At 28.9% G+C, this 13,647-nt stretch overlaps 1 protein-coding gene across 1 annotated transcript in view; it reads right to left on the reverse strand.

The window, feature by feature from the left end:
* LOC142327878 (uncharacterized) overlaps positions 1–13,647 on the reverse strand; it is a 75,973-nt gene that overhangs the window by 59,807 nt on the left and 2,519 nt on the right. Inside the window, exon 2 of the mRNA XM_075371239.1 lies at positions 4,087–4,264. Coding sequence (XP_075227354.1) covers positions 4,087–4,208 — 122 coding nt within the window. The 5' untranslated portion in view covers positions 4,209–4,264. The remainder of the gene's footprint in view (positions 1–4,086; positions 4,265–13,647) is intronic.

Consider the following 13,647-nt stretch of genomic DNA (forward strand, 5'->3'; position numbering starts at 1 on the left):
TAAAAACATTAATAAAGATAATCTTCCTGTAGTATGGAGATCCAACAAAAAATCATTATCTTTTTAGATAATTCCACATGACATCCAGATATTGTATTAAGCCATGTTAAATTAGCATGGTTCCCACCAAATACGACAAGCATTACCCAATCTATGGACAGGGTGTAATTAAATGTCTCAAATTACACTACCGTAAATTTTTAATAAATTTCTGTTAGTAACTACTGAAACGGCATGAATAACTACTCAACTGAATAAATCTATCAGTGCTTGATGCTATAATTTGGCTGTCGGAAGCATTTAAATGCGTATTGGCAGAGACAGTTCAACACTGCTTCCAAAAAGCAAACTTTCAATTGCACACAGCTACAGAAACTGAACTTACAACATTTGATGATTTGCAAACATTTGATGAAGAATTGAACAGGGAGTCTTATGAGAATATAACTGCTTAAGATTTTGTTAACATGGACAACTTATTAGAGACTGAGGCTAATATAGAGAATATAAATGAATTTATTGACCACTATCAAGAGAAAACTGACAAAGACAAAAGCTATTCCGATGACGAAGACCATAAGAGTAACAAAAACCAGATCATATACAGTGCATCGTTATCCAACCTATTAGAGCTTCAGGAATTTTCACTTACAGCAAATAATTCAGAGTTGTTTAACATAATTTGTAAAGCCAGAATGTTGACAGAAAACAGAGTAGCTGAAAGTAAAAGTTCAGAACAAAAAAATAACCAATTTTTTTTCTTATAATAAAGAGTAAATTACATAATGAACAGTAATAAAGTACATTTAGGTTATTTATATTATGTTTACTTATTAAAATGTATTAGTTTAAGGTACTGAAATTCGTTATTCTTCAAAATTATCAGTTCCTAAATATAAGATTTTTTAAATTAAAATACAAAATTTGTTCTACAATCCAGTATACTGTTCTGTACATGCTAACATAAGATAGAAATTTTGTGCTTATGAATTCACTAACTGTAAAATCCACTTCTGAAAATGAAATGGGGTTCTGGTATGAACACTACTATATTTTTTCTTTTTTATTGTATAGTCCACTAGTTCATTCCTCTATTCACCCGAATCCTGTTCACAATGGAAAATATTTTTGGTCCTGCGAAATTCCGTTAACTTAGGTTTCACTTTATTTCCCCCAAAACATTTTCATTTTACTTTTGAGTGAAATATCACAATAGCATTTTTCAACCCAAAATACTAATATAATTTACATAAATATAAAATTTATGTTGAACAATAAAATTTAAAATAAGTTTCACTAAGCCAACAATAATTTTTAATATACCTAAATACAAAAAATTGAATTAAAATCCATAATTTGAAAAGGAATACGAAGGGGTATCAATAAGTTTAGAGACTAGCTTGTTGACAAGAAACTACTTTATTTATCTACATGTACACAGTCACCTTCAGAGCAGTCCCCTTACACAACAATAAAGTTCCCAGCATTCTTGCCACTTCTGGAATGTGTCCTGGAAGTCCACTTTTTGAAGTGTGGCAATTCTTGCTTCTGTGATTCATGTTCAATCTCCAAAATGGTGTCAAAACAGCACCCTTTAAGCTGGATTTTCAACTACAGAAAGAGGGCGAGATCTGCAGGAGCCAAACATGGAGAGTACAGCGCATGCAGAAGTGAGATCACGATGTGTCTTGCGAAAAACTCAAATGTGAAGAGAGAACAGTGACAGGGTGCACTCTCATAATTGAGTATCCAGTTTTTCATGTGTCATAGCTCTGGTCACTTTTGCTGAATGTTCTTCCTCAGCCACATTAAAATCTGGCAGTAAAACTCATTATTGACGGTCTGACCACTGGGGACAAGTTCTCAATGCACAATGCTCTGAATGTTAAAAAGCGATGAGCATGCACTTTTTTGAACTTGCAGACTTGCCTTGCCTTTTTCGATCATATGTGTCACTCAAAACATCTCACACGTGGTAGCATCGCCATAAACTTGCTGCATCATGTGCAACATCTAGATGGCAGATTTGCTGAGTTTCACACAAAATTTCACATTCACTCTTTATTCAAATTACAATGCAATTTGCAAATGCTCACAATTCCAAGAGCTGCACATAGTATGTCTCATGGCACACTGACTTATGAAGGTTGGTGGCTCCCTATGACTGTGCATGTGACCTTGTGCTGCCATCTGTGTATGTGTATTACAGAACTAGTCTTGAAACCTTTTGATACCACCTCGTATATACATAACTGCCATCTATCAAACAGCAGTTTTATACATTGATATAAAAATTTTGTAATAAAAAACTATAAAACTAGGAATATAGCATAAAAACTAACCAGTTATCTAGAAGAATCTACATTAACATTTTAATTAATACTAAGGGTAAACATACATTTGCAGAAATGCCTTCATTCCAATATTGTAATTTTTCAGCATTTCACCCGTAAAAAACTGCAGCCTAAAGTATAGTGAACTAACTAGGTTGTCCTGACCACCATAAATAAATTGACATTAAATAACATTTGAATTAGTATTGCAGCCACATTATAATATGCAGGATGTAACAGAAACGTGTACCCATCTATTCATTTTAAGATTCTACATATGAAAATAAACAAAAATATATTCTGTGTTAAACTATGATCTCAAGATCAGATTGAGCAATCATAATATTTTCTACACACATTTATAGCAACTTTTCTAGTAAATAAAAAATTACAGAGTAAACCCATTCAATAATTTCAAAATGAAGCAATTTCAATTTTTTAAACTTCTTTACCTTTGTAATCATTAGTTTTGTCAAAATAGGTTTTAAAAGCTGAAATATTAAGGCTTCTAATGTAAACAAAATAAGACTTTATAAAAGCAAAACTTCATAAGGCTTTATGACAAAAACTGTCTATACAAATGTCAGTCTTACATTAACTGAAAGTTATTATTATATTTATTAAGCATGGTAAATTGTCACTAGTAGAAACCTTTACAAAAAAAAGAAGTGAATACTACATTTGAAATATTTTAAAAAACGTATATTAATATTTCACACATTATTAGCTTTTTATTGCACTGAAGATTTAATTATTAAGTATTAACTTCCAGCATCATGAAAAATAATAGTCAATGTTTTTACAATGGCTCTTTTATAAACTTGTATTACACGTTAGGCTTATACAAATAGTAGTATTAATACTGATTTACTAATAGTATAAACTTCCTCTCCTGACTATGACCATAGCAAGAATGATCATATTTTCCTTTTAGATTTATTTTTTATCATTTAAAACAGTTGTGCCTAAATTTATAAATAATTATCTTTTCATATATTTTTAAATTTCTACATATTATCTCTCAGTTGTACAACAGAACTACTTTAGAAATCACTAGAATGGCTAACTTACATGTTAGTAACCATAACATAATTTTGAAAATCTAAAAATGAACAACATTAACAAAGAAATAAATATTGATTCAATTTTTATAAAAAAAGTAAAATAAAGACATAAGAAATAAAATAGGAAAATATAAAATAGGAATATAAAAGAGAGACGTAATATAAAATTTAGAATAAACAAACCAATTAATAAAAGAGTAATTACTTGATAAACTTGACCAAACTGTTTTAAATATTATCAGCCTTGCAACAGTCTTGATCCAGAGAGGAAGTTTTATCATATTAACAAATTATTATTAATATGACTAATTTTTCATTACTGAACAAAGATGTGAAAAATGTTAATGAAAGCATTTTATTACTAGTTTTCACTGATTCTAGTGATAAATACTAATTACAGTAACTAAATATAAAAATGCTCAGCATTCATGTATATCATAAAACATTATTCTTGAAATAAGCATTATACCTACACTTTTATATTTAAATTTAAAAAGCACACAAAATAATTAATAAATCAGCAAATGAAATATTTAAATAAAAATAAGTAATTACATTATTAAAAAAAAAACTTAACTTAAAAATAAACAGTATCAGGAAATGTTAATAAATATAAATTATTTACAAATAAACAATAAGGAAATGATATAAAATATAAATAATTAAATTTGTAAGTAAAACAATCTTACTTTAAATCTCCATCCTCAACACAATTATATAACTCAGTAGCAAGATTCCATACACAAGCAGTTTCTGAATAAGTTTTAGTGTTCCTCTTTGGGCATAAACATTCATTTTTTTTTACACTCATACTGCATACACTGGATGTTTAAGTGATTATGAAAGATGTATGTATATGAAAATTAACTGCAAAACAATAAAATTTATGTGAAAACAAATGCAAAACTGATAAGTAATTATCATACATATTATTTAAATAATATTCATTCAAGAATAAAGGTATGAATCTATTTTATCAAAAGTATTTTAATATGTAACTTGAAAAAATTAAATCATTCTCAAGCAATTGTATTGTAAATAAACTTATCAATTAACCAATTGTTAATTTTTTTTCCATTCTCAACATAAAAAGAAATTAAAGTAATTTCAAAAAAAAATTATTTTTGTGGTAAAATAATGAAAAATTCCAAAACAAGTTCCAAAATTACATGCAGAATACAATCACACATCATGCAGAATGATTATGTGTTGTATGAAAAACAGAATCTGTTTATTTTAAAGGCTACTTTAACCATTAACCAGCAGTATTAATGGAACCTACCAAAAGAGCAATGTATTGATGATGTATGAGAATTCATTATTAAATACTACTAAGCTTCTCCAGACAGGATCACAGAATGGGATTATTAGGTGTCCAAAATTGATTACCTCTTCATCCCATGAACTAAAATACACTTTACTGGTTCTTACTGCCCTTTGTGGAATATTTGTATCATCAATTTTCAGTTATTGGTCATTTTTCAAATTACTTCTTCTTCTGGTTAATTTCAGAGATAATAATTAGTATTTCTGATTTCATACACACATTATTTCTGATATTATTACACATATTATTAAAAAAAAGTTTTGTAACCAAAAAATACCATTATTATTTCTTAAAGAAAAGATGATATTTAACAATATTAGAATAAAAATTCACTTAAAAGAAAAACTACACAAAATTCAATCAGAACACTCTGTAATGGGCTCTAAATAGAACTATAATTAATAGAAATTCAATATTTAATAATAATAAAAAACATGAATTTATAAAATGAATTAAAACATCAGTAGTAGTAATAAAAAAAGTGTTACCAGTTCCTTTTTTTAAATTAAAATGAATATTCAATGAATAATGAATATGAAAATTAAATGAAATCAGAAATGGATGATGAAAGACGGTCAGAAGAAACAGTTTTCCATTTGTATCGTGGTTAATTTAAGTAATTACTTTTTGGTTATAGTTCATTATTTTATGAAAGAAGCAATCACATAAATAAAAAAATATATTATTATAACATATTTTGCATATATATCGATTAAAGAAATAAATATATATTACAAGTATAAATAATAACAACAAATACAAGTAATAAATATATAATATAATAATATAACAAGTATCCACCTGACCCCCACGAGACATGTACTAACGAATCAGGATTTTTCGCTAGTGATCAGTACATTCCAGTGCCTGTTATATGAGCACATTATTACTTATTAATGTATGGAATGATATCACTTGAACTACTGGTGTTTTACGTGCTAAACTAAGGGGAATGAAAGATAGACACACACACACAAATGCCCTTTAGTAGAATAGAATATCGATAATTGAAGTTTCTTCACCTTGAATTTACATAGCTCAATGGTTCATGAATCTAAGCCCTGCCAAATTTTCAAGTTGTATGAAACCATAATTGCAATAAGATTAAGTTTACCAACCTGACAAACAGAATCCAACAAAACTTTTGTTAAACAATAAATTTAAAAAAAAAAAGATCAAATATTTAATTTTGGAAAAAATAAGTAATTTAATATAATTTAATTTTGGAAAATAAGTAATTTAATATAATTTAATTTTGGAAAATAAGTAATTTAAGTATTTAATTTTGGAAAAAAGAAAGTAAACATCATCAAAAAAAAATAGCCATAAATGATAGGATAGAACAAAATAGCACTAAATTGTTATAAAGAAACCCCACTGAAAAGAAAAATAATAAAGATGGGAATGAGCACAGTATCTGAAAATCAAAATTGAAATCAGAAACACATTTGATACCGAAAAAAAAAAATTGTAAATATACATAACTATTAAGTAATCTACACAGAACAGTGATGTAAAGGGATCTCATCCAACCCCAAGGAATACATTATTACAGTACCGATCAAAAAAGCTTCAGATAGCAGTCTCACTGACTGGCCAAATCATCACCTAGAACACCAACTCTACGAGCTAATTTAATTTTTCATCAAACACAATGTATACAATTTAGATTACATGTAATACTTACAGCAATACAATAATTTATATGTGTATTATATATAATATTACTAACATATATGGATATAATACATGTTATATCTTGTATTATAAAATACCACATAAAAATTATATCATGAAAAATTATATATATTAGTATATTTATTTATACCAACCAGTATAAAGTAGCCGTCAAATGATTTTTTTTTTTTTACTAATATTTTTTTAATATTAGTCACCTTATTTAAACATAAGCTTAATAAAAAAAAAACACTATGAAGCGAGAACATTTCACGGAAACTAAAAAATCTAGGCTGGTATTACCCACAACTACCTCCCAATAAAAAAAAAAAACTGATGTGTATACCACATGACTTCCTTGTATGCCTATTAAATTACATTTACACATTTTTTGCTGCACTTCATTTAACTTATTTCATTTGAAAGTGAGATACGATTCTTCAATTCTTTAACAAAGTGGACAGTTACACAATTGCTGAAATATTAATTCTTATTAAGATCAAATATTTATACAAGTACTAGCTGACCTGGCAATGCTTCACTATTACTAGATTTGAGTATATAAACAGATTAAACGAATACAAATGAAAGTTTGATAAAGCATTAAAAAATTGAACATTACAGAACATCACAAAATTTAACCTTTCCTTTTTTCCCCTCTTCCAGTCTTCACCCCTTCCCTCTTTCCCTTTTTCTCTATATTATATTTTTTACAAAAATATTTCTTTTCACATCACTAATGAACCAACTGAACTATAAACAGAACCAAATCAGACCATAAATACAATTTTTGGAAATATCTCGACTCCAGCGCCACCTTGCGGATCCATTTTTTGTAAAAATATTTCTTTTCATGTAACTACAGATAATCTGAATAGGAGCCAAATCGGACCATAAATATAATTTTTTTAAATATCTCAAACCCTGCGCCACCTAGCAGGTCCAAACTAATTCAGAAACCTTCACGGGCATGTGCAAAACTCATGAAAGTTTCATTGCAATCGGATGAATGTTATAGGAACGCAAACACGACAAACATTAATTTATAAATATTATATATATATATATATATGTGATTAATTTAACAATCTTACATGAAATAAAATATTAAGAGAGAGAAAAAGTCGCTTTATTACTTTTATTAATACATCAGTATTATTCATATCTTCGTGACTTGCTGATTAACAAAGGTTTCAGATTTCTGGTGTGTCGTATAAAGAAAAGTTAATAATAATTTATACTATTCCATTTAGTGAACGCCTGTATACTGGTTACAAATGTTAATTTCGACCTTAAGATGTAAAATATTCAGTTTCTATTATTGGATTATTTGGCGAATAATCAAAAATGAAAAAGAAACAATCTTACAGGAAAAAGAAAGATAACATGAAGAAGCATATCTCAAAAAAAACAAGAAGATGAATATGAAATGGAAGAAAATGTTAAGAACAAGGGAAGAATAAAAAAATTAAGAGATGATAAATATAAAGAGGGAGAAATGTTAAAACCAAAGAAAGAACAAACAGATTAAGAGAAGATGATAATATAAAGAGGAAGAAAACGTTAAAACCAATGAAAGAATAAAAAGATTAAGAGAGGCTGATAAATATACAGAGAGAAAATTTGAAAACTAGAAAACATGTACACAAATTTAGATCAGAAGAATTATATAAAACCAAAGGGTGATTAAATGATTGGCAATAAAAAACAAATAAACAAAATGATGATCAATTCCAACTTAGGGAGAATATTGTCAGACAACTGAACTTTTGGTTCAGTTGATTGCAATCAAAAGGGGAAGTGCACATCTAGATGTTACAACAGTTCTAAATCCAACATTTAAACATCCTAGCGCTAATCGTTTTTGAATTATGTGAGATATGTACATATGTACATATAGACATCATGCCGAAGCTAGTCAAAATTGATATTTCCATTGAAATATGAAAACCGAAATTTTTCGCGATCACGGTACTTCCTTTACTTCATACTACTTCAATTTATTTCTAAAATAATGAAAGGTTTTGTTCTCAACAATTGAAGTATTATTTTTACTTTCAACCTAAATGAAATTCAACACCCAAACAAAACAAAATTACATTTCCTAGTTAGGAAATAATCTTATAATTTACTTAATACTTCATGGACTAAAATAGAAACTAATGTTTTCTCATTGTCCTAATTTAGAATTTTTGAGTTTCCCTGTTTTTACTAATTGTCTTACTTCTATTAACTTTTATTTTAATTGTAATATTATTATCTTTCATAAGCTAATTATTCTTATTTTTCAATTTACTAATACTGGTACATAAATGTGATAATTTAACTTTTTTAACTTGTTCATAATTTAATTAAAATACTTTATTCATCTTTAACTGCAATGAAGTATTTTTTTGATGATCTAAGTACACCTAACTATGAGTGTGTTAACCGTAATACAAAGATTTATTACTATAAATGCAAATCTGTTAAAAAAAGACAGCCAAAACAGTACTGAATATCATTTTCCACTGGACAAGAGATCCTTCTCAGTATACAATGTAACGTTATGTGGTTCTTTTTTATGAAAAGTACTTAGTTACAGTTTTCTAAAGGATTATATTTATTTCCTGCAAGAAATGACATTAAACAGTATCATAGTCAAAGAAGAAGTCATAAAAGTCTGACAGTTGAAAATTTAAAGTATTTTTCCAGCATAAATCTTTGTAAGTGGATGTACCAAAAAAATTAATGGTCAAATTTCATAATTCAAAATAAAAAGCATAATTATATTTTATTTTAATAACACTGAATAATCAAATTGTAGCAAAGTTATAGGCACATGTGATGTCTATAACTTAAATAATTATCATACACTTAAGAGGTCAAATATATATCTAGATGCTTAATTTAAAACTCACTTAAAGTATATTGTAACTAATTAGTTAATGAATTAACTGTATTTAATTAATTAAATTATATGATTTGTGCTAACAGTATTCAGTGATATGTTGTGTGTGCTATCTAAACAAGAAATATTGTTTATTAAAACAATATGCTTAAATTTATTAAGCTTATTGTGTCAAATATTATATATAATGTAATATATTTTTAGATATTATGATTATTGATCTATTTTATAAGTAGAATAAAATTGAAATGACGATTCACTTAAACATAATTTATACAAAAATACCTGTGTAACTATATTACTATCGCTACTGTTGTTTCAAAGATGAGAACTTAACTTTCACTGTTAACTTATTATAAAAGCAAGAATTTATTACAACTATTTCATGAATGTGACTGTAATAGACTAGAAGATTATCCTTCATCCTTAATAAATAAGAAGAAAAATGCATATAATGTAAAAATAATTTATTTATTATTTCATTTTCTGTTATATTGATTGATTACTTGTGTAAATATGTCCTAATCATTGCAGTTACTTGTAAGTGAATTTTCTGTGAAATGTTAAAAAAAATTAGTGACAAATTCGGTGCAAAAAATGCACAGTGGAAGTTTTAAGAGAATGCAGAACAGAATTTTAACAATAAGACATATATTTACACAAAGAAAACATATCTTTTTCTTAAGTCAAAGGTGTTTTTTATAGACATTTTGTGAAATTAAAAACAATTATCATTTATAATCAAAAGTGAACTTATCAAACTAAAAATACTTGGTAAATACAAATCTTTTTCCTTTTTTTTATGTAATTGGACTTTGATTCCCAGATACAGTCCCAAAGAATTCTTATTTTACATTTTATTATTATTTTTGTTAAATTCTCTTAATTTACCTGTAATATTGTTGTTTTTTATAACCTAATTAATCTTATTTTTCTACTTACTAATGCTAGCACGCAAATGAATCTTTTGATATGACAGTTTTATTTAACACAATAGATAAATAAAGAAGCATCTTACTAAGATTTTTTACTTTTAAATTAGATAATTAGAGTCCATGTTTATCATATCTAGCATGATGTAATGGCTATACAATTTTATATAAAATATTGTGAAATTTTTTATAATTACTCTATTTAAAAAAAAGACAATTAACCAACACAATGAAGGAGTTACTTAACCAAAAAAAATCAAAGAAGTACATAAGTGCTGGCACCTTCATGATAGAGAATTATAATTTTTTTAAATGAAAAATGCATCTTAAAAAAAGAATTTATAACCTTTAATATTTTTAAAATAGTTTCGGCATGCAACAATGAAAAGAAATCAATTTATGCTAGCAAATTAAGCTACACATCCATATAGACTTAATAAATTTTACCATTTAAGAAAATTTAATTATGTATAAGCAGTAGCTAGTACTTATGTCTTACAAACTAGAGATATTATAAATGTTAATTATTCATATATTATGCTTATAATACAGTAAAATTAAAAGAAAAATAGGCATAACCCCAACATCCAAAAAAAAAAAAAAGTTGAAACCTGTCACAAATAATTTGTTACCCTCCTTGTAAGAAATGGTGAAAAGTCCCACCGAACTGCAAGCCGGTTTTGGGGTTTTAAATGCATTTTTTTTTTCGTTTTTCCCAAATATCTCGAAAACTGTGCATTCTGCTGCAAACATTAATCTATATAAAATTAACTGAACAAAAATGTTCCTATACATAAATCAATGGTTGTGGAGATATGGAGGGGGTAAATTTCATTGAATTCCCACTGGCAAGAGATAGAGGAAGGACCATGAGGGGAGGGGAGTTGAATAGCTAGTGGAGGGGGGCTTGGCCACCTGCCATCTTTTTTGATCAGGTGTTGGCTACATCACTGAGTATTTAGTTGTCGTGTTATGTTTGTGAGGCAGAGAAAAGTGTAGACTTTGTTTTAACCTTCACTGTACACAAGTACACCAAATGATCTTTTACGCCACTGATCACATGAACTTGTCAAATCAGCCCATGTGTACCTGCAAGACTGTCTGCAGGTACAAATGGATCCTACAAGACTATCTGCAGATAAAAATGGGTCCTACAAGACTTGTCAGTTCTGAGTAGTTGTGAGAAGAGGAATTTGACAAGTTAATAACATCAAGTTTCTTCACAATCCGATGTACTGACAAAGAAGATCTGGACTGACCTGGCAATCAAAATGGTGCTGATGAAAGCAATGAAAAATAGACATGGCTTGACTGGAGGCAGGGAGATTACAACACCCACTATTGCCACTTCGGTAAATTCTATGCCTTTCTGTGCCAGGATTGTTGAGACAATAGAAACATTTGCTGGTGTCCAAACATTTCCTCAGAGCAGCATATTGAATTGTGTGAGGCAACACAACAGCAGAATGCCAAATACTTACAGTGCTTTGTTACTTGGCTTCAGTAACACAACCCATTTTCAAAACCACTTGGACTTTCTTCCCTATCCATGGGTGTTGTGGCTGATGAAAATGTTAATTGTGATAAGACATTTGAAACTGGTGCAGTAGCGTTGAAGGAGATTGAAGGTAAAACATTTAGTGACATTATGAGTGAAAACTTTAGAAAAAGTATGTTGTTACGTCTCTCACTACTGTTACAAGAGCAGTTACAATCTGTAATAATACTGATTGTATAAACCCAAACCATTTTGTTTTAAACAAAATGGTATAGCCAAGCAGTTATAGCAAGGTGCTTGCAGAAGGGAGTAGATGTACGGCTGTAATTAGAGGAAAAGCGCCAGGCCAGAACGGCTCTGCTATACTTGCAATAAGAACAGAAGAGCAACTGGAAGAAACCTTCAAATACGAGCTCTGTGCTTATCCTCACTCACTTTTTGATGAATCTGGATTGATGAGGAAGGGGATCAAGTCTTCAGTGGTTAAAGTGTTGGTACCTAAAGTAAATGATCGATATGCCATCATACACAAACCAGCCACAGTTAATATTGAAGAACACCTCCTCCATCGTGCAGTGTGGCAATGCCATGCAACCTTTAAAGCAATATGCCAGCAATACACAGGCTACACTGTTTTTCAATATGGAAAAGTTACATTATTTTTGATAGGTGTGAGGAAGAATACAACACAAAGATGAAGAACATATATAGGGATAAGAATATACTGATCGTGTTAAGGTGAGTTTGGATGACATGATCCATGTCACCTGCAGTCAAGGAAAATTCCTTGCAATTAGTACAAACAAGATGTAATTGATATCTCTACTGACAAGGCACTTACAGGAAGTAAAATGCCAATTTCTCCAGGCAAGTGAGGATTGCTGACACAATGATAGTTTCTACAGCTATTATAGAGTTACAGAAAGGAATTGAAGCAATTGTAATTGATGACATTGATTTATTGGTTCTGTTGTTCACCCATACAACACCCAACAACCTATTGAAGATGATGATACCAAAAGAAAAAGGTGGCCATCTTTTTCTGGTATCATCATCTTAACAAGCAAAAATTCATATTTCAGACATTCAACATGCAATTGGGGAAATGAAGATGTTCTAAAGTTTATACTTTCACCAGCTGCAACACTGTTTCATCCATTTACAGAAAAGGAAAAGTTAATCCTTTTAAAAAAGTACAAGCTTTGCCTCAAACTTCAGATATTCAACAACCTTAATGTAATATTAGAGGCTGTAGTTGATGCTGGGAAACAATTTTTCCTTACTTTATTTGACTATAAAAATTCTGTCAGTTTATGCCAAACTATATTTACAAACAATCGCAAAGCACCCAGTGCATTCTCAGTTCAAATTGGCTGTACTTCCTCCCACTTCCACTGCAGCACAATACACAAACCAAGTTTATTATTATTAAGTGCAGTAATGGTATGGTTTGAAGAAAGTACCATTACAATGGGGGCTGGAAAAAGATTGCTGGATGTCTATGCCTAGTTACAACATCCAAAGCTATTGCTCCTGACTTGCTTTGCCTCATTGTATGTACTTGCTCTGAAGGATGCATAAGAAACTGCATCAAAGAAGTGTTTGCAGTGCTCAACCATGTGCACAACTGGCAGGCCATGGCTGCAGCAACAGAAATCTCACTGAAGAGGTTCATGATCTAAAAGAAGACTTTTTTCTCAAAGAGGAAGAGCTTACTGAGGATATCAATGCGGATATATATATATATAGAATTAATAAATAAAATAGGACACCTACCTTATTCCAAAATTCATGCAAGAGCGCTTTCACAAGTTACATCAGTGGCTCCACATAACTTTTAAAAATCATTTGTATCATATTACATATTAAAATTGAAATTAAAAATCATTTTGTAGTATACTTAAGATTTAAAATTTAAAATCGTTA

Source organism: Lycorma delicatula, chromosome 7, assembly GCF_047948215.1.
Source record: "Lycorma delicatula isolate Av1 chromosome 7, ASM4794821v1, whole genome shotgun sequence".
Taxonomy (NCBI): domain Eukaryota; kingdom Metazoa; phylum Arthropoda; class Insecta; order Hemiptera; family Fulgoridae; genus Lycorma; species Lycorma delicatula.